At 37.0% G+C, this 22,128-nt stretch overlaps 1 protein-coding gene across 7 annotated transcripts in view; it reads left to right on the forward strand.

Annotated features, from left to right (window-relative positions):
• SEPTIN9 (septin 9) overlaps positions 1-22,128 on the forward strand; it is a 341,706-nt gene that overhangs the window by 316,767 nt on the left and 2,811 nt on the right. For all 7 annotated transcript variants that reach the window (XM_074260228.1, XM_074260231.1, XM_074260230.1 and 4 more), the window contains 7 exons: positions 6,900-7,028; positions 7,699-7,780; positions 8,728-8,865; positions 12,599-12,716; positions 16,890-16,985; positions 17,290-17,386; positions 20,538-20,589. In XM_074260228.1, coding sequence (XP_074116329.1) covers positions 6,900-7,028; positions 7,699-7,780; positions 8,728-8,865; positions 12,599-12,716; positions 16,890-16,985; positions 17,290-17,386; positions 20,538-20,589 — 712 coding nt within the window. The remainder of the gene's footprint in view (positions 1-6,899; positions 7,029-7,698; positions 7,781-8,727; positions 8,866-12,598; positions 12,717-16,889; positions 16,986-17,289; positions 17,387-20,537; positions 20,590-22,128) is intronic.

Consider the following 22,128-nt stretch of genomic DNA (forward strand, 5'->3'; position numbering starts at 1 on the left):
GCTAAGAATATAATAATATTAATGATAACAAAAATAATAACACATAATAACACTAATACTAACAATGTATAAAATATTGTGTTATTACCATGTTTGGTAATAATGTTAGTGTATTTGATACCCACAGAGATCTATTCTCTTTGAAATGTGTCATCAATGCAGTAATGTTAAAACATGGCAATTTTCCAGAGAGACAGGGAGACAGTCCATCATGGCTTTGTTTAGTCTTAAGTTCATTATAAGTCATCTCTCCTAAATAGAACTAATAGTGGCTTACAAATTAAAGGAGTCAAAATAAAACCTCTTATTAACCAGTTGCTGTATATGGATGGCATCCAGTGTACTACACATAGTAGTGCTTAATAATTGCTTATTGGATGATTGACTATATGATTCTACTGAAAAACTCATTCTACCTTTTTCTCATGGAATCTTTCTCCATTGATATAAAAATATTTTTTTTGAATTTAATAAGTGTAAAATTCTTAACACACCAAAGGAAAGACAGAAATTGAAGGCTTTGAACTTGAATCCAAAAGTCTCATTGAACCAGTGGATGAAGTTGATCTATAAATATACCTTGATCTTATCTAGATATTACACTAAATATAAATTAAACATAAAATAAATACGTTAAACATAAAGATATCAAAGGAAGCCTATGGCTGTTAAGAGACTAATTGGAATTCTAAAATCAAAGTACATTTGAAGCAATTAACACCTATGTAAAACAATTCATATTTCAGAAAATGTAAAATGTACCATAACAGTTTTGAGATATATATTAACAAAAAAATTGCAAAATAACAACAAAATACAGGACCCATACTCTAAGGCAGTTAGAGCATTAGGGGTTTTATACCAAAAAAAGGAGGAAGGGGGTTGATGAAAATTCTTAAGTCACATAATAAACAAGTCGAAAACCCACAGAAATACTTTTTTGGAACAAGTATATATCACTTCATTGAGCAGTAGAAAAGACTGATAACATATATACATCACCTAATGTAATCAAAAGTGGTTTACATCTGACTGGAGCCTTAAAAGCAACTAAAATCCAAGAGTGGAATCAAAAGGTCCTACATGGATGAAATCCTTGAATTTAGAAAGCAAAATGTTAGGAAAGAAGCATCTAACAAATGCCTCTGCTCTGTGGAGTTTGTTTGTGGAAACCAGTAGGGTTTTTGGTGTCAATTCAGGTCATGCCACTGCCAGCAAATCAATATAAATTAATTCAAGGAGACAAAAGAAACTGGAACACATCAGTGCAGACTGGAAAAATTTAGAGAGACCAAGTAAATAGCAAGGTATCACCTGGTGCCTGGAATTTTACATCAAAAGCTTGGTATCTTTCATAGACAAATCCCTGTACCAAAAAATACCTGAAAAATACTTGAAAACTCAATTGGAAATAAACCCTTATCCTACACAGAACTGTTATCCTTTACATAACAGTAATCTATAAAAATTTGACTAAGTTCTTAATAAGTGTCACTATATGAAAAATGTCACAGAAAAAGCTTTCAAAATAGAGAGTTAACAGAAGAAACCAAAATCTTGTAAGGACAGAATAAGATATGTATTATCATTATTGCAATAATAGTTAGCATTTGTATAATGTCTACTATGTGCCCAGCATAGTGCTAAATGGTATAAAAACATTACCTCATTTGAGAGATAGGTGCTATTATTATCCCCATTTTGTAGTTGGTAAACAGAGATTAAATGACTTTCCTGGGGAAACTCTTGCCTAAGTCTGGATTTAAACTCAGATCTTCTCAACTCCAGATTTAATGCCACCTAAGTTTCTTGTCATCAGTGCTGTTCTGAACACCTAAGTGTATGAGTAATGCTTTCAGTGAGATAGATGATGAGCTTATATCCTAATACTTTATCTAGAGTTTAAAAAATTATTTGACCCACTTTGTGTAATAGTCCTTAGGACAGTGACTTGCCTCTGAATTATTTCTATCCAAACTGAATTGCAAAAACATGAGAGCCATTATATTCCAAATATAAACCCCAAGTGTATTTTCGAATTCAATAAACACATTGTATTGAAACCAGAGCATTATTACAGACAGAACTGTTGCCTACAACTGCTCAGACACAGCATGGATCCATAAGAACTTAAGAACACAGTTTTTAAATTGAATTTGTCCTACTCACTGTTCATACTCTCTAATTACATTAAATGGAAAGCTTTCAAAATTTGGAGGCACATCAGAAAAAATTAAAATTTTGTGGGAGAGGATGAGGTATATGTCATCCCTCTTGTCCTATCTGCTACTTAGGTTATCCCAAGGACATTTCCAGAGAATGGAAGGAAAGATGCTTCCAGAGAAAATGAGCTGATATTCCAACACTCATTTCAGGGACAATCATTTTAATAATCTATTATAATACTAAATAGCAGAATACTAAGTGTAAGATAACAGGATAGCAACTTGTCCTTGGAGGGCTTCTCCCAAATCTTCATCATAATGTGTAAGGATGAAATGTGATTCTAATGAAGACAATAGTAATTGACATGTATATAGTGTTTTAAGGTGTGCAAGGCACTTTACATATATTGTCTCATTTGATATTCATAAAAACCCTGGGAGGTAAGTGATAAAGATTTCATACCCATTTTGAAGATAAAGAAACTGAGGCTGAGGTTCCACAAGCAAGAAATAAGGGGGACCAAACTAGGATAGTGGCTTTTAGAGACTGGAGGGGAAGAGGGAAAAGGGGGAAAGGAAGGGAAGGGGAAGTAAGAATAAAGTCAATGATGACTTCAGGGTTGTATACCTGGGTAAATGGAAACTTGTCTCTACAGAAAGAGGGAAAGAATGGAGGAAGTTGAGGTTATTATATCTGTCCTATACACTTTTTCCTAACAATTCAAAAGAGAATTAGAAATCTAGTGTTGGGATTTTAAACTGGCCTTCTTTGATATTCTCCACCCCCAACCCAAACTCTATGTACACACCCAGTTGTGGGCTTAATAGTTCTCAGTAACCTGAAGCAGCTTTGCTTTGCAGTGAGTCTGTCTAAGAAGTTACATTTAGACCCTTCCTGGGGCCCCAAGGCCCAAGAGAGCTTACAGGAAATACTGTGGCTAGTGGAAGGAGGTGGTCACTAAAAAAAAAATAATAAAGGTCAGGATTCAGTTTAGCTGAAAATGGAAATGATCTGGTGAAGAGGAAGGGATACCGTTTATGACCCTTTTCAGTGTTTAAGTGACTTTTTTTTTTTTTTTTGGCAAACTATTTGCTTTATTTGTTGGCAATTTATTATTTGCTGACGTGACTCCTTTTACATGTTTTACTGAAGTGTTTGGTTTTGGGTATATATTGGTCTAGCTAAACTCTGAAACCCTTCAATGTGGAGATTATAATTTTTTTTCTTTCTGTGCACTGAACATTTCTTATATACTAAAGAAAAAAATACACATGTGACCCTTTTAGAGATACTTATTGCATTTTTTGCTTTGAGTCCGATTTTGGCTTCCATCATCATCATTTAACTCACTCTTTAACTCAAATTTAAAGCAAGACATTTAGGACTTGGCCTAGTATTCTCTGCTAAGTGTCTGATCCTTATTCTCTCTTTATTTAGTTTTTATTATAGCTTTTTATTTACAAGATATATGCATAGGTAATTTTTCAGCATTCACAATTGCAAAACCTTTTGTTCCAACTTTTCCTCCTTTCCCCCACCCCTTCCTTCAGATGGCAAGTTGACCAATACATGTTAAATATATTAAAGTATAAATTAAATACAATATATCTATACATGTCCAAACAGTTATTTTGCTGTACAAAAAGAATTGGACTTTGAAATAGTGTACAATTAGCCTGTGAACAGGTGGACAAAAATAGAGGGATTGGGAATTCTATGTAGTGGTTCATAGTGATCTCCCAGAGTTCTTTTGTTGGGTGTATCTGGTTCAGTTCATTACTGCTCTATTGGAACTGATTTGGTTCATCTCATTGTTGAAGAGGGCCTCGTCCATCAGAATTGATCATCATATAGTATTGTTGAAGTGTATAATGATCTCCTAGTTCTGCTTATTTCACTCAGCATCAGTTCATGCAAGTCTCTCCAGGCCTTTCTGAAATCATCCTGTTGGTCATTTCTTACAGAACAATAATATTCCATAATATTCATATACCACAATTTATTCAGCCATTCTCCAACTCAGTTTCCAGTTTCTGGCCACTACAAAGAGGGCTGCCACAAACATTCTTGCACATACAGGTCCCTTTCCCTTCTTTAAGATCTCTTTGGGATGTAAGCCCAATAGTAACACTGCTGATGATCGTTATTCTCAATCCTAAAGTCAGGGTCCTTTCTCCTCTCCCTCCCCCAAGAAATATCAATGGAATAAAATAAGGAAACTGCATCTATGGGTGATATTTGACATGATCCATCTTTCAGTGAGGAATCTTGTGAGTTTGAATAAGGCATTAAGGATAGGAAATATAAATAATAGAAATTACCTGTGTAGAAAGGGAATGAGTTGGAAGAAAGTGGACAAGGACAGAATTAAAGCCAGTATCTGAGGAAGAGTAGATATACTCACCCATTCCTAAACACTATTAATGGTCATAAATTCTAAAGATGCCAGCAATGTGACTGGTGGCTTCTTACTTGCAGAGGAAGGAGAGAAGTGGAGTGAACCTGCCTTTATTCCTTGGTATTTGCTTGAGATAGAAGAACTATTCCGTAACTCTCAGAAATTGTGATGGAGGAAGGAAATTGAAGGATGCAAGTGGAGCTAGGAAGACCTTTGGATACTAAGCAAAGGGATTCATGCTAGGAACTGCTAGGGTGGTCACTAGCAAACAAGCAACAACTGGATCTCATCTGCCTGGCCAGTTTCCGTATCTAGCTTGAGGATGTGGGCAACAGGCCAGTGATAGCATTGCCCAGAGCCCTGAGGGACTTCTGCAAACAGTCTTTCTTATGCTTCAGACCTTTCAAATGATCCCAGTTCAAATTTCAGCTCTGGGTGTTGTGTTGTTGGGGTTTTTTTTCACCTCTACAACCAATTCCAATCTTGTCCTTCAGCTGCAGGCTGTTTATACTAAGTATACAAACAATCCTGAGCTGGGATTACCCCCAACCTTCTGATTAACCGAGGAGGTCAGAAATTGTTGAGGATTGTTTGGATGGGCTTTTGACTGATTTGAGGGATGGGAAATCAGCTAGAAGTTGGCTGGAGTCTTATGGGGGGAGAAACTCTACCAGGCCTCTGTTTCCAAGTTCCAAAAACCACCTAGTCTGATGTAGAGCTGTGTTGCTTCCTCTGTTTCTTTAATTCATCCCACTTTTTAGTTTACGTAGTTGGCTCTTTTCAGTCTTGCTACCATTATGTTTTGGGAGGCAACTAAATGGCAGTGGAACCTGGAAGACTCATCTTCCTAAGTTTAAATCTGAATTCAAACTCTTATTAACTGTGTAACCCTGGCAAAGTCATTTGACCCTGTTTCCCTCAGTTTCCTCATCTGTTAAATGAGCTGGAGAAGAAAACAGTAAATGACTTCATTGTCTGCCAAGAAAACTCCAACTGGGATCAGTCAGACATGACTGAAAATGACTGAACATCAACAATAACCCATATATATATCTTGCCACAAAGGTGTTTTTTTGTTTTACAAAGAGATGATTTCTTTTCATACATACATATATATATATATGTACATATATATATATAATGTATATGTGTATATTTTAGTATTTTAATTTTTGAAATACATACAAAGATAGTTTTCAACATTTACCTTTGCAAAACCTTGTGTTCCAAATTATTCTCCCTTCTCTCATCTATCCCCCAAGATAGCAAGCAATCTTATATAGGTTAAATTTGTGCAATTCTTCAAAACGTGTTTCTATATTCTTTATACTGCACAAGAAAAATCAGATCAGAAGGGGAAAAAAACACAAAGGAAAAAAAGCAAACTGTAAAGGTGAAAAAAAAATATTATGTTTTGAGCTATATTCAGTCTTCATAGTTCTTTCTCTGGATTTGGATGGCACTTTTCAGCCGAAGTCTGTTGAAATTGCCTTGAATCACTTCATTATTGAAAAGAGCCAAGTTTGTCACAGTTGAGCATTACATAATCTTCTTGTTACCGTGTACAATATTCTCTTGGTTCTGCTCACTTCAGTGAACTTTAGTTCGTGTAAATCCTTTCAGGATTTTCTGAAGTCAGCCTGCTCATCATTTCTTATAGAACAACAATATTCAATTACATTCATATACCATAACTTATTCAGCCATTTCCCGACTAATGGACATACATTCAATTTCTAGATCCTTGCCACCACAAAAAGGGCTGCTACAAACGTTTTTGTACATGTGGGAAATGACAATGCTTAGAGAGTTTTTCTCTGAATTAAACCCAGCAGGATTTAGAAATAGAAGACCTTGTAGATCAAGGCCTCTCATTTTTACCAATGAGGAAGCTGAGTCTCAGATATGTGAAATAACTTGCCCAAAGTCACATAAGCAGTGTTTATCAGAATTGGTATTTAAAGCCAGGTCTTATGACTTCAAATTGATCATTCTCTCCATTGCAGCAGGCTGGTCTCTTTACCATTCCATTGGGAATTTTTAGGTGGTCTTCATATGTGTGGGTAATTAATATAAATTGGTGATAATTTCCTTGTGTGATAATTTGGCATAAAACATGAGCCTATAGATGACTGAAGTTACTTAAGAAAAAATGATGGGCTTCAGGGTATAAAAACAGGTCAGGTTGGGCCAAATATGGAAAAATCTTGAAGTCATAAAGGAATGAGTGCTATCTTCCAAGTAGAAATACCAGAATGTCAAGTTTATGGACTCCAATGAAATATAACTCAACATAGTATCCTGACTAACTCAGCTTGCCTTTTTTTCTTTTCAGGTCAGAGTGGCTTAGGGAAATCCACATTAATCAACACTCTGTTCAAATCCAAAGTCAGTCGGAAATCAGTCCAACCAGTTTCAGAGGAACGGATTCCCAAAACTATTGAGATCAAATCCATCACTCATGGTGAGACCTTAAGCTGTGTTCTTGCTGGGGAAACAGGTGAAAACAGGGACTTAAATGGGATATCATTCATTCAGTTTTCTCAGGGATCATTACCCACAGAGATGCAGCTGTCCTTCTTGTTATCATAGGGATATGGAACTTTCATAAGTCAGACAAACTACCATTCCATCCCAGAGGAAAGTTAGATGTTAGAAGAGGAGCTCTTTGAATGAAACAGAAACTCTCAATTTTATAACTAAGAATGGGACCTGTAGACTTCAGTGGCTCCCTTTAGGATTTTTTAAAACCCCTTGTTTAGTCTTGCTCTTTATAGGCAAAGGAAAAATTTCACTAAAAATCATGAAACAATTCTTACTTATACCCCACTCCCTCTGACATCAGTGCTTTGTTAAAATAATTTGGGGTAAAAAATTTTTCATGCTGATGAATAAAATCATTATTTCTATTCAGGAAGAGGAAGGTGGGATTGTCTTAGATGTTTTCTTCTCAGGACTGAGGTTTTAGTACTTACTGAAGCTTCTGTCATCCTTCACCTTTCTACTTTTTTGTCTGACAACAGAAAGTCACAACTTCCAAATGGGAAGTTTCTCCCTTTCTAGAAGGAAAACTACCCTGTCTCCCTTTTGATCTTTTTCCCAGACTCCAAGATACTATTTTCTTCCTTTTGCAGAAATCGAGGAAAAGGGTGTCCGGATGAAGTTGACTGTGATTGACACACCAGGTTTTGGGGATCACATTAACAATGAGAACTGGTGAGCATATCAAACCTCAAGATTCTTTTTTTTTAAATTAATTTTATAATTATACATTTTTGACAGTACATATGCATGAGTAATTTTTTATAACATCCCTTGTATTCATTTTTCCAGATTTTCCCCTCCCCCCATCTACTCCCTCCCCTAGATGATGGGCAATCTCATACATTTTACATGTGTTACAGTATAACCTAAATACAATATATGTGTGTAAATCCAATTTTCTTGTTGCACATTAAGTATTAGATTCCGAAGGTATAAGTAACCTGGGTAGATAGACAGTAGTGCTAACAGTTTACATTCAATTCCCAGTGTTCCTTCTCTGGGTGTGTAGTTGTTTCTGTCCATCATTGATCACAAGCCTCAAGATTCTTGTTCAGGTTGTATTTCTGCTGGTGTATGTTGGGAGAGAATGCGAAGATAGAATTTGCATCTTACAAAGTTGGGGCTGATGAGGATTTTGCTGACTGTTTCCAAGGGCAGCAACAGTTGAGTAGTAGAGACACTTATCTTGGCATCTAATACATCTGTAAAAAAAAAAAAAAAAAGGCCGAAGCTGTTGAGGACAGCACAAAGTTGTACCATTTCTTTTGAATGAGAAATATATTCCTATAATTTTGTGGCAGAGGAGCATGGAATATATTTAGAAAGAGGGTAGAGACTAGGGGATTAGTGAAGTTTTAAATCACAATTTGGGGTTAGGGATTAAAGTGGGAAGCTATCAACATAATTTGACAGACCACTGAGCAAATGTTTCACTGCTTTCTGAAAGTGTGCAAACTGAATTCCACATTGATCCCCCAGAAAGCTATCAAAACATTTGGTGAAATAGGTGGTAGATCTTTTCTCCTTGACTCTGATAATAAGGAAATTCTAGGTCTGGAGTTGCACATATTCCAAAAAAAATAATAATAACTTTTTACCTATTCCACTCTTTTGCACAGCTGGCAACCTATTATGCAGTTCATCAATGATCAGTATGAGAAATACCTGCAGGAGGAAATTAACATCAACCGAAAGAAAAGGATCCCAGATACCCGGGTGCACTGTTGCATCTATTTCATTCCTGCCACTGGCCACTCGTATGTATAAGGCAGATTGCCATCTTTGAGTCTTTGTTATATGGGCAGAAATATTGATACCATAGAAGTCTTTGGAGCTAGAAAGGATTTTAGGAATCCTCTAGATCAGAGGTGCCAAACTCATGGGTCTCATAAGATTCCCAAGTATACTGGGAGCCAAATTAAAATGTAGTTGGGAAATGTTTAACAAAATAAATTAAAATACAGTACAACATAGGTAATGTTAATTTGTAGTTTTCTAAGTCAATAGGCAGCCCTCAGGGATACATTTCTATTTGAATATGACATTATGAATCTAAGTCAGTCCTCTTTTTCATCAGATATGAAAAAACTGAGCTCCAGAAGTGAAGGTCCAAGATTATTTAACCAGACAGGACCAGAGCCAGGAGCAAAACTCGGATTTCCTAGCTCTCAGCTTTCTGTGCTGAATGTAATATGTCTTTCTGCTGACTAAGAGTTTCCTTTGCAAACCTTTTACTCAGAATTTATCTTGGGTTAACTATGGAAAAGATGCTGAGGATTATATCATCTCTTTCTTAGTCATGCCTCAGAACTTTGCCAGCAATGAGCTATCATGTAAAGTAGAAGCAGATTCCATCTGTGTCCCTTATGTTGTTGCTAAGAGCTGGGTGATGGAGGGGGCTTTATATTTTATCTATCTGCAAAATTTGATGGTTTTGGTCTAGATTGGTGTTATCATACTCAAACAGAAATGGAGGCCATTAATCCATACTTGAATCACTAGTGAATGGAGTGCTGAGTGAAGTCAAAAGATTCATCTTTGCAAGTTCAAATCCTCAGATATTTATTATCTGTGTCACTCTTGAGTAAATTACTTAACGCTGTTTGCCTCAGATTCCTCATCTGTAAAATGAATTAGAGAAGGAAATGGCAAACTATTCCAGTATCAGTATCTTTGTCAAGAAAACCCCAAATGGGATCACAAATAGGTGAACACAACTAAAATGACTAAACAATAAAAATCCATAGTTAAGAATTTCTCTGGGCTGCATATTGACAATTTTAAAACATAATATCATTTGTATTTTATTGTAATTTTATTATTTTGTTAAACATTTCTCAAATACATTTTAATTTGATTATGATTATACTCAGAAGTGTTCTGGACCCTATTTGGGCAATGTGTTTGCATCTCTGGTCTCAATAACCACAAAGGTTCCTCCTATTTCTATCTGTGATTCATTGTTCTATAAATGAGGAATAATAGTGCCTCAGAACCTCATGTGGAAGGGGAGATATCTAAACTTTCTATCCTCCTCCCTCTAGTACCCCAGCTCCCTCACCCAAGCTAACACAAATCTAAAGACTCTAGCCATCCAGAATAACGCTTTTTGTCTATTTTACCTAAATAGTGCTAACTGTATATGGCATCTAGGAAAGCTGTTTTGTTTGTTTACTGGGGGGTTTTGGGGGCAGAGGATGGTGGGAGAGGGAAATGAATGTGGTCATAGACAAGAGCCCTAGCAAGAGAACAGAAAACTCAAACTTGGAACCTTTGTGAGAAAGTAGGTACCCAGACCCAACAGTAAGGTCCTTATCCTGACTTCAATGGTTCTAGGGTCTCCCTCCTTTCCCAGGTCAACAAGAGAGCTCAGATTTGAGGACCATATGCCCCAAAATAGAAACAGGGCGTCTAGACCAGGAACACCATGCTTTGCTAACTGCCCAGCAGGACTTGGGAGAAGGAATGTGTCACTTTTGTTCATCACAAGCTTGGCACGTAGAAAGCCCTTCATAAATCCTTTTTCTTTCATTTACCCCAAAACTATCCTGTCTAGAGCCAGGTGATTCATCTTGTGTTACTGAAGTAGCATTGTCAGCTAACTCAACAATAAGCCATATGAGACCTAATGACCTAATTAAAATTAACCTGTAAAAGAAAAGCTGGGAAATGTGAAAAGGATCTTAATTTAACTGCTTATTTTTGATTATATTGAGACTTTTTCCACAAAAATGACACTAGAGAAGTGTTTCCATCCTTTTTTGCTCAGGATACCAAAAAGGTAGAGAAATAATAAAAATGACAGTGATAATTAGCAGCAATAATATACTGTGTTGATTTCCTTGAGGCAGTTAGATGACACAGTTGATAAAGTGCTAGATTTGTAATCAAGAAGAGTAAATTCAAAGCCTGCTATATAGATACATACTAGCTATATGACTATTTTCTAATTTTTTAAACTGGAACAGCTATAATAATAATAATAGCACCTACTTTTCAAAGAGCCTTTGTGAGGATCAAATGAGATAACTAAAGTAATTTGCAAGTATTAAAGTATTTTTATACTTAAGAATTTATATAAATTCTAATTTTGCTAAACAGTGTGAAGACTGGAGCTGGGAAGGCACTTTAAAGATTATTTGAGCACAGTGGCAGCTACATAGATGCTGGAACCAGGAGGACTTGAATTCAAATCCCCCCTCAGACACCTACTAGCTCTGTAATCCTGGACAAGTCACTTAACCCTGATTGCCCTTCTTCCCATCCCCCCCCCCAAAAAAAGATTATTTAATCCACTTTTCTCCCTATTTTATGGATAAGGAAATAAGAGACCCAGAGGGGAGAAATGACCCTTCCTCAGGTTCTTACAGCTAGTAGATGGTAGAACTAAAACAAGATCTCATTTTTATTCATGATTGAATGTTTTAAGCCCAGGCAGATTTCTTCCACATTCTGGATGGGCTTGTGCTAGTTTGCTTTAGCTACTTTTACTTTTTATGTGCTGTCTAGCAGGTCCCACTGCCACAGTAGGAGTACAATACTTGGCTGTACAATGTTTACAAGCTATGAAACCCTCCAAAGAACAGGTCTGTTTATAGTCTAAGGAAAGTGATGGTGGTGGTGACCTACCAGAAGATGGAGGCTGTTTGATTCCCTCCCAATCTCTGCTGATGGTGCCAGCAGTACTTGTAAAAAGCAGAACATTTTATCTTTGAGGGTATGGGATATGAGATGGTAGATGACAGCACTTTATCAGAATGGAGATAGGTTGGGTAGAGCCAGAAGGAAGGGATCTTTTTTGGATGGGATCCAGGTGGCCAGCTAGAAAGAGGCTTGATTTATTATATTCCCCAGCTATTTTGTTAGTTGTTTCTTCTCCTTATAATAAAAAAGCCCCACAGCAGAGACTTCCATTTGGGCCAATATTCAAGACTAATGACAGACAGGCTCAGAAAATTAGCAATGTCATCTCTTCATTGGGTTAATGGAAGAGCAGAATTGAATTGTCTAATATGGATTATACCTGAGATATACAAAATTCTTTGTTTCCTGAAAGTGATTTTAAAGGACTTTTTCTTGATAAATAATTTATTTAAATTTTAAATTGAAACAATAATAAAACCCAACTAAATTTACATTCTTGGCTACTTAAGCTTAAAAAGGCCTTAGTTGGGGTAAGAGAGGGGCTGGGTCCAGGGTAATAAATGAATTTAGCTGAACTATCCATATTCCACAAGTCCTCTTGTAACCCTGGGTAAGGTACAGAGTAAAAGCAAGCTGGTTTAGATGAAGATCAAATCCATGATGTCTTCATTAACACCATGCTCTACCTAATGGAGTTAAAACTAAGCACAATAGAAAACGGGCTTTGGCTCACATGGGATAGCTGCATCATGTTCTCCCCTGGCCATGTTATCCTGGTCACTGAAAACTGTTGTTTTTAATCCCTTTTCTGATTACTTCAATCTAAGTCAACTTTTTCATTTCTAGTCTCCGACCACTAGATATTGAGTTCATGAGACGTCTGAGCAAAGTGGTCAACATCGTCCCAGTCATTGCAAAAGCTGACACTCTGACGCTGGAAGAAAGAGACTACTTCAAACAAAGGGTAAAGCTTTGCAGTTTTTCCACATTTTTATTGTTTTTTCCCCTCTCCCCCTACCTATGAACTCTCCCCACATCCCCTCATATCCTGAAGGCAGCTCTGTCAAGCTGTATGTCTGGTTTTACTAATCCTGCAGTCTCAGTCCAGAGGGATTGCCTGGAGCAGGCAAAGAAAGCCCTTTCACTTCCAAATAGTTCCTTATGCTGCTCTTGAAAGCTATGCCAGTCAGAATCCCCCAGAGATGGTGGCTTCTGTGTACCCTACCACATGTAACACCTCCCTTTCCTCTCAGGGTAGCAGTTTTAAGGAGGCCATACAGGGCTTCTAGGAAAAGGTGGTTCAGAGAGTTTTCATTTCACATAAGTGGACCTTGATGATTTTTACCTAATGTGAATTAGGAGATGGGGAAGGAAAATAAGGAGGGAGACTGGAAGAGGGCCACCTGACCATGGAGGGGGCATACAATTTAAAGACAAATAGGGAATGGAAACAGAGAAGTAAGAGCTGGAGGAGGAAGATATGGGCTGGGTAATATGGGTCAGTGGCAAGGCGGAGCAAAGGTCTCTTGATGCCAGAGGTCTAAAGCCTAATCAGCATGGGGATGATTTCTCCACAGTCCATTATTGTGCATTTGATTGGAGGGTTTTTTGAGGGGAAGGCAGGGGGTGGGTTAGTAGAAGTGGGTAAAAGAGGTGAAAAGTCATACTTAAGGGACTGGGTGGGAGGAGAGAGGGAGGAGATACACACACACACACACACATACACATTGTGAGCTCAAAGTGCTATAGAGTGATATTAACAGGCTTCTTTCAAAATTCTTTATATAAAGTTGATTTTTGTAATGCAAATTTACATATAGTGAGAATTGTTTCGTACTTTGAATTGGAGTATCTGAGGAGAAAAAATCCAGCTTCAATTTCAGTGAGTATCTCTAACCTGAGAGGCAGTTCTATATATTAAGTAGATAGAGAGCTGACCTTTAGAGCTTGGGAGACGTAAGTTCAAGTCCTATCTCTTCTATATCCTGGTTTTATAATCCTGGGCAAATGACTTAACCCCACGGTGCTCTAGACATCTCTCTAAGATAAGATGTTGATAATCTTTGAAACAGGAAGTTCCCTATCTAATGAAATCCTAGGTGCCATACTAACTCTGGTCTATTTTGCTCCCAATGAATGAAACTTGACAAAGAGGAGTCACAGGTGACATTTACCTGCTTTTCTTTGGATGGAAGAGAAAGTCCATGAGGGTTCATTTCTCTTAAAAAATTAAGATTGCGCTTTTGTCCTTTAGTACAGAAATGTAGTCACATATTAACAGAAATTCTGATGCAGCCAGCAATGGACACTGTTTTCACTGTTCTAGAAATGGGAACAGTAATAGCTTGAGCCCCAGTGGATCACCAGCCCATTGTCCTGACTTCCTGGGGAATGGGCTGGGCTGGTATGGTAGAGGACATTCCATCATGTCTTTGGACATGTGTCTGATAAGAAGGACAGGAATCCTTTGGAGGTCAATGCATTTTGGCTGATGTTCCAAAAAGCATCTGATCATTGCTCTCTTACTTTGACACAAATTTGATTTCTGTCCCTGAGAACAATGATGCATGTTTAGCTCAGGCTTATCTGGAAATATTGATGCATAAGCAAACTTTTTGCCTCTTCTAAGAAATCATCAATCAATCAAGCATTTCTTAAGTGCATCACTATGTACCAGGCAGTGTACTAGGTTCTGGAAATAAAAATAAAAACAATAAAACAGACTCTAGGCAAAGAGCTTGCATTTTAATGTAAGAAACAACAAATAGATGGAGATAGAAACAAGGACAGAGAGAAGGAAAGGGAGAGGAAGGATGATGTTTGAGTTATGTCTTAAAGGAAGTGAGGACTCTGAGGCAAAGGTAAGGAAGGAAATGCATTCCATTTATACTGAATGATCAATTCAAAGGCAAGGAGACTGGAGATGGGGAGGGTATTGAGTGAATTGCAAAAAAAAAATTAATTTGACTGGATAGTTGAGTACAAGAGGATGAATAATATACATTGAAACTGAAAAGACAGACTGGGGTCTGGTTATGTAGGGTTTTAAAACCTAAACAGAGGATTTTATATTTTAACTTCAAAACAATAGGAAGCTACTAGAGCTGTTTAAATAAGGAGAATGACATAGTCATTAAGGAAACTTATTCTGTTAGCAGTGTGGATAATTTACTGGAGTGGTATGAGAATGAAAACAGATCAGTTAGGAGGCACTATTATAATCTAAGTGAAAGGTAGCAAGTATGTGAACTAATGTGATAACTAATTCTGAGAGAAAGCCCAATTAGAAAGTTTGTAAAGGTAGAAATGTTGAGATTTGACAACTGTATGTGGGGTAAGGGTAAGTGAAGAATTTAGCTTAATTCCCAGATTATAAATCTGGGATACCAGAATGGTTAGCATACCTTTGACAGAAATAGAAAATTTGGAAGAGGGGGGAGTGTGTTTAGGAAGAAAGATAATGCATTCAATTTTGGATGTGTTGAGTTTGAAGTTGTGTACAGTACATCCACTTTGAAATGTTTAATAGTTAGTTGATAATCTAAGTCAGGGGATAACCCAGGACTGGATATAAAGATCTGGGAATCTTCTGCATAGAGATTATAGTTAAGTCTGTCATAACTTGTGAGGTTTCCAAGACAATATAGAAGAAAATGAGTATCTCGAATGGAACCTTGGGGACACCTACAATTATAGGATATTCTTTGGAGTATGATCCAACAAAGGAAATAAACAAGTGATTGGATTGATAGAAATAATCATGAGAGAGAAAGTGTCATAAAAATCCAATGAGGAGAGAATATTTAGGAGAGGTTGGTCAATAGTGTCAGTGAAAGTTGAGAGAGATCAGAATTGAAAAAAGACTATCAGACCCAGAAGACAGACTAGTCAATGAGAAATTTAGAGTAAGTAAATTATTTGAAGACTCATTTGTATAAAATTGCCCCACTTGGAACTGGTGCTTCCAGTAAGTTACCCTTGGGGGTAGAGGGTGGGAGAAAAATTAGCTCAGAAGTTTCTTCTGTAGTAGAATGGATTTTTCTCAAGAAAGTTTGATTTATCTAGTCCCCATCTGTGAGAAGTTTGGGTAAACTAATGGGACTTGTCTAAATATAGCTACTAAAACTTGCCATATCTCCCTTTTTGTTGACTTTAGAAACACTAGTACCAGTTGAGTAATCATAAGGAGAAGTATAGTGAAATAAGATTTGAATCCTAGCTCTACCATTTTCTAACTTGTGACCTTGGAAAAATCAACCCACTTTTTTAGGCCTCCTTCCTTATCTCTAAAGGATTTCCTTTAATTCCGAATTTCTTAGAGTGTCTGATTTTTCTAATAGGAAAAATGGAAAGGATAATTCCCAAAGAACGGACAGAATCTATCATTTGTTAAAATTATTTTAGGGGACAAGAATCAATTAACTGAATTTTTGAAAAGAAAAAGGAACAGAACTCTTTGGCCTGGCACAAAGGACACATCCCACACCCATGATCCTCAGCAAAAATCTGGAAAGTTCTTTAAAAATTCTCCTTTGGGAGGGATTTTATGTGTTCCATGTGATGGAGTTGGTGTCCAGAGTGATGAGTTTGTTAGGAATGTGATGTTCATAGAAGGATTCTTCTCAATCAGGGAACAACTCTGGAGTTTTGAACTTGTGAGAGAAGGCTATCATCTGGTAGGAGGTGGAAAGAAAGAGGGGTGGGGCATGCATTCAGAGAAGAAAAACTGTGGTGTAAGTAGGCAGCTGGAACCTTTTGCCTAAAGATAGAAGAAAGACTTGAAAATTTCTTTGGGTGGGTTTATGGATCTTGTATTATTTTCTCAGGAATTTTGCTAAACTGGAGAGGAATAATAGAATGAAGTTCAGGAAAGATGTGCTAAAAATCTTTCTTTTGTTATTCTGTTCCATTCTTGTTCACAAAGCAAAGTGGGAAAAATTCCCAGAATGCCAGACTACTCCCTCCTCTGAAAAAAATGTAGGAGTGCAGATTACTCTAGGCAAATGGCCCATTCTCTTTTCCCTGAGGTCAGGGAAGATGGGCATAGAGTGGAGACACACACAGGAGTATGTATACCCAGTGGCCATCCTTTGCTGTCTAGGCTGATATGCTATCTTTACTTCTTCCCTGATTCCAGATCACTGCTGACTTGCTGTCCAATGGTATTGATGTATATCCCCAGAAAGAATTTGATGAAGACCCAGAAGACAGACTAGTCAATGAGAAATTTAGAGTAAGTAAATTATTTGAAGACTCATTTGAATTAGTTGAAGACTCATTTGTATAAAATTGCCCCACCTGGAACTGGTGCTTCCAGTAAGTTACCCTTGGGGGTAGAGGGTGGTCTTTCTGTAATTAAATCTATCCTGTAGTCTGGGAGAAAAGTTAGCTCAGAAGTTTCTTCTGTAGTAGAAAGGATTTTTCTCAAGAAAGTTTGGTTTATCTAGTCCCCATCTGTGAGAAGTTTGGGTAAACTAATGGGACTTCTCTAAGTATAGCTACTAAAACTTGCCATATCTCCCTTTTTTTTTCTTTAGGAAATGATTCCATTTGCTGTTGTGGGCAGTGACCATGAATACCAAGTGAATGGGAAAAGGATCCTTGGGAGGAAGACTAAATGGGGCACCATTGAAGGTAGCCATCTTCCCTTTTTTCTTCCAAATGGTGAAATTGAGACTGTTTTAATAAAAGGCAATACTACAGAGATCTGCATTGGGAAAGAAAACATTGCAGATCATCACAGTGGACTTAGTTCAGATATCTAAGTTGTAATTTTAATTGTGCCACAAACTAGTTTCATGATTTTGGACAAATAACTTCTCTTCTATGCATCCATAGGAATTTAGAGATCAACTAATTCAGGGGTTCCTAATCTGAGATCCATGAATTTTAAAAAATTTCTTCATCTTTATTTCACTATAATTTTTTTGGTGATCCTGTATGCTTTATTTTATACATTTAAAAACATTATTCTGAGAAAGGTTTGGCTTTTATTAAATAGCTAAAATAGGGTTCTTGAAATGAAAAAGGTTTAAAAACTCCTGATTTAATCCAACTCTTCACTTTGTGAAAAAATATCTAGAGGCATAGGATTCCAGACACACCAGCTCTTGGTACAGATCTGAGATTAGAATATCAACTCCCAGCCCCATGGAAAATACTGCTTCCACTGAAGAAATTGAGATGAATGGCTCCAATGAATTTTGGGAGACTCTACCGTTGGTTTTGGTTTGACTCTGAGCAGGTTATTTAACAAGACTGGTTCTTACTTTCTTTAAAAAAAATAAAAAGAGATAAATACAAAAGAATTTTAATATTACCATTACTTTCTAGCGACTCCCTGTTCTCATCCCAGTGAAACCTTCCCTTGCAACAGTGTTGTACAATTAGAAACAACACGTAGAATTTTAGAATTCAAACCAGTAGGAACTGTTACCTTTTTTTTAGCTGTGTGATCTTAGGCAAGTCATGTCACCTCTCTGGGCCTTTGGTTTCTTCCTCTGTAAAATGAGAGGGAAGTTTTTGTTAGATGCCCACTTGGCTTCCTTTCAGTTCAAAATCTATGATTTTACAAAAATTATCAGACTAGGTCTGATGAGAAATATGATCCCAATCCCACCTGCCTTGCTAAGTTTTTGTGAGGACAAATAAGGTCTGTTGAACTCTTTCAGGAGTAACTTACGAATAGCTAAAACCCAATAAACAGCGCCAGTATTTTATTTCTCTGTTGCCACAATGGGAAATGGGTCATTTAACAGATAGATTGAGCTGCCCATACTGAAACAGAAAAAAAAAAATCCACCAGAAATCTTGTTCTAGTGAAAGGGCTGTGGGTGGAGGAAGGAATGGAAGAACAATGACCCTTTTTCCTTTGTTTTAGCTCTGATTGACTGCTGGGCTGTTTTTGCTTTTTTTTTTTTTTTTTTTTGAATGTTGGATAGAGAAAACATGGTGCATTGTTTTCCCTCTCTTCCCTTCTTTCACCCCCAAGGGAGATGGTTGTGTGTGTGTGTGTGTGTGTGTGTTGTGTGTGTTGGGTATATTTTCCCACGTTGACAAGCCCAGTTCTTAGATCCTCCAGAACTTCAGACAGGAAGAATCTTCCTTTTTTTACAGGCCTTCCTTCTCTGTATTAAGATACTAATGCAAACCCAACCCTGTCCTTTGGAACAGTTGTTCTAGAATTCTCTTCCCCACTTCCACCTACATACACATGCTGGAGATCCCTTTGGGCCCATCTCTAATAAGGATCAGGGTGTTTTTTTGTTTTTTGTTTTTTTTTTCTCTTCCACCCTAAGTCCTGCATCCTGCATTTGTCGGCTATTCATTTCCTTGGGGTGGAGTGTACAGTGACTGAGCTAGTCCATCTCCTCCTATGTCCCTTCTCTCTCCTAAAGATATTTTGCTGATTAAGGCTCTTTTTATTGAGGATATGTTTACTGAAGACCAAGGAGAATGGAGTAGCGGGGGTGGGGTAGAAAAAAGGAATGGAACCCAAAGGACGGACAATTTATTCATTGTGATGCTTTTGCTGCCGCCTCGTGACCGACATTGGAAAGTGCAGGAAATTGCTGAGAAGCTGTGGGTGAAACTGTCAATCACAAGTGGCTAGGGCTGAGCTCAGGACTGTGCTTGAGAACACAGAGGCAAAGTCCAGTTAAAATAAAATGGCCAAGCAGTGGGTGGCTAAAAGTGTCCCCGGGAGTCAGAAGAATCAGACATAGCTTTCTGTGCCAAGTGCCAAGCGTCATATTAGGCTGAATACAGACAAAAATGAAACAACCTTTGCCTCCAATGACCTCATCTTCGACTGGGGGTAGAAGACACACCATATAAATAAGTAGAAAATTTGCTGGGGTAGGAATCTGTTAGCAGTTGGAATCAGGAAAAATCCCATGAAGGAGATGATGCATCTGAGTTGAATGAAGAATTAAAGATTCCAAGACGCAGAAGTGAAGAAGTATTTTTTTGAGTCCTCATTTTGATGATTTCCTCCAGAAATCTAGTTCCTCTGGAACTATTTGTCTGACCAGCACAGAGTCACTAGCTTCCCCTCTTGACGCTTCTCTTAATTCAATATAACTTTACAGTAGCTTTTTTAAGTAGTCACACCTACTACTATTGGCTCTATTAAAATTTGAATTTAAAAATTTTAGATATTCTTCATATGAATTGAAATCAATCCAGGATGTTACATTTATTTCTTTCCAAAAAAAATGATCTTGTTAGTTTTAGTGAATGGATGGAATTTTCAGACTTAAGTCTGATCCTACTCTCATACTTGAACTCTATATGAAGCAAGGAGAATATGAGGCAGAAGTTTTGCCTGTAGTTTCTGAAAATTGCTTCCAACTTGTATGTCATAACATACATTTAGAATTTATTAGGAAATTATTTGAAATTATTTAGAATTATTTGGCCTCTTAAAAGTAAAGTAAGAGAACTGAGAAAAGGGGAAAGTATTCTTGACAAATTTGTGAATCTTAATAATATGTGGTATATATATGTATGTGTCTGTCTACCCAAGCACAAATGTATTGAGTGAGAGCCAGGTATTTGGCTTTATCCCATGTTGGGTGGATGGCTGTATGTGCAAACTTAGGTATTAAGAAGAAAGCTGCCCACAGAATATTTCCTAAAAATAATACTGCTTAAGCAGTGACATCCCATTTTAAGTTTCCTACTCAAGAATAATTATGACTAGGATGTGTTGGAAGAAAGGTGCGGAAGATGGCTTTTTCTCTCTTTCAATTTTTAACAGTACATTTTTATTTCCTTTCCTTAGTTGAAAATACTACACACTGTGAGTTTGCTTATCTGCGGGATCTCCTTATCAGGTGAGTGTAGAACTTATTTTTTGCTTTGGTTTCAGTTGTTCTTTTTCTAGGTCTTTCCCGGGTAGACAGAAAAGAAACTAAATGGTCATGTGTACTTGAGCAACATGGGTGGCTTTTGTAAAGTTAAAAAGGGGGTTCGGGTAGGGATAGAGTAGCCTTTCCAAAGTATAGATCATAAAGGTTGTACTGGTGGGAGAGATGGATGGCTAATTGTTTCCCTTGGTCACATTAGGAAAAAGAGGCAGGGGGAAGAAAATACTCTATTTGGAATCAAAAGAGCTAAGTTGAAATCCCTTGAATCTTACTAATAGTGTGGCATTGGGCATTTCTCTTGATCTTCAGTTCCTTCATCCAAAAAATGAAGATCTTGAACTAGTTGACTTTAGAAGATCCCTTTCAACTGAGAATCTATAATCCTACCAGAATTCTCTGGCCATAAGAAGAAGGGTGCTCAGAAACACCTGTGAAAGCTTGAAAAAGGAATCCCCTTTACTGGGAGATTTTAAGGAGAAGAATGGGTTATGCAAATAAATGAATTGAGAACCTCTAAAAGTTTTTCCCTTCTGTTCTGCTGATCCCCAAATCTCATCAATCCTATTTCCCAGTTTTTTTAATCCAAGTTACTTAAACCAAATGGCCTTGCAAAACAAACCATAAAAATTATCTTTTAGTAGGTTTACCTTTTGTGACCGTTATGATTTTCAGATTCCAATCATTATTAAGTCTCATTATTCTCTCTTCTCTCCTAGTCTCAAGACAATAATTTGGCAATAATACCCTGGAATGAGCATTCCTTTGTTAGCAGAACATTGGCTTAGGAAGCACTAGCAAGTTTATTTATTAATCATTCAATCAATAAATGTTTATTAAGTGCCTACTATGTGCTAAGGCCCAAGAGACAACATGAAAATGTTAAAGAAACAAGCTATTATCAGGATAATTGGAGATAATTAACAAAGAGAAAAATTTGTACTGGGCACAGAAAAAATACAAACAGTGAAACAATTGTCTCTCCTAAAGGGACTTTCCTTCTGTTAGGGGAGTTAAGTATAGAGAAGTGAAGTCCCCTGAGAACTTCCAATCTTGTTAGGGAAATGTTACACTACAACATGTGCACACACAAACATTGGATTTACTCATGCTCACATACTCTACTCCGCTGAAACAATTATTTACAAAATAGCATCCAAACAAGAGTACATGAATAAGACATGTTTTTTAAAATTTATTTTTGATCAATTAATTTTAATTTAATTAATTTATTTCATTTAGTTAATATTTAATTTTATAATTGTTTATTTAACAATTTATTGATTAATTTACTTTTATTTAAGATATTAATTAAAAGTAGGTGGTGGTAGGGCAGCTAAGTGGCGCAGCGGATAGAGCATCAGCCCTGAATCAGGAGGATCTGAGTTCAAATTTGGTCTCAGACACTTAACACTTCCTTGCTAACCCCAATTGCCTCAGCAAAAAAAAAAAAAAAAAAAAAAAAAAAAAAAAGTGATGGGGAGGAACAGGTAGAGAAATGGTGACTTC

Source organism: Sminthopsis crassicaudata, chromosome 4 (assembly GCF_048593235.1).
Source record: "Sminthopsis crassicaudata isolate SCR6 chromosome 4, ASM4859323v1, whole genome shotgun sequence".
In the NCBI taxonomy this organism is placed as follows: domain Eukaryota; kingdom Metazoa; phylum Chordata; class Mammalia; order Dasyuromorphia; family Dasyuridae; genus Sminthopsis; species Sminthopsis crassicaudata.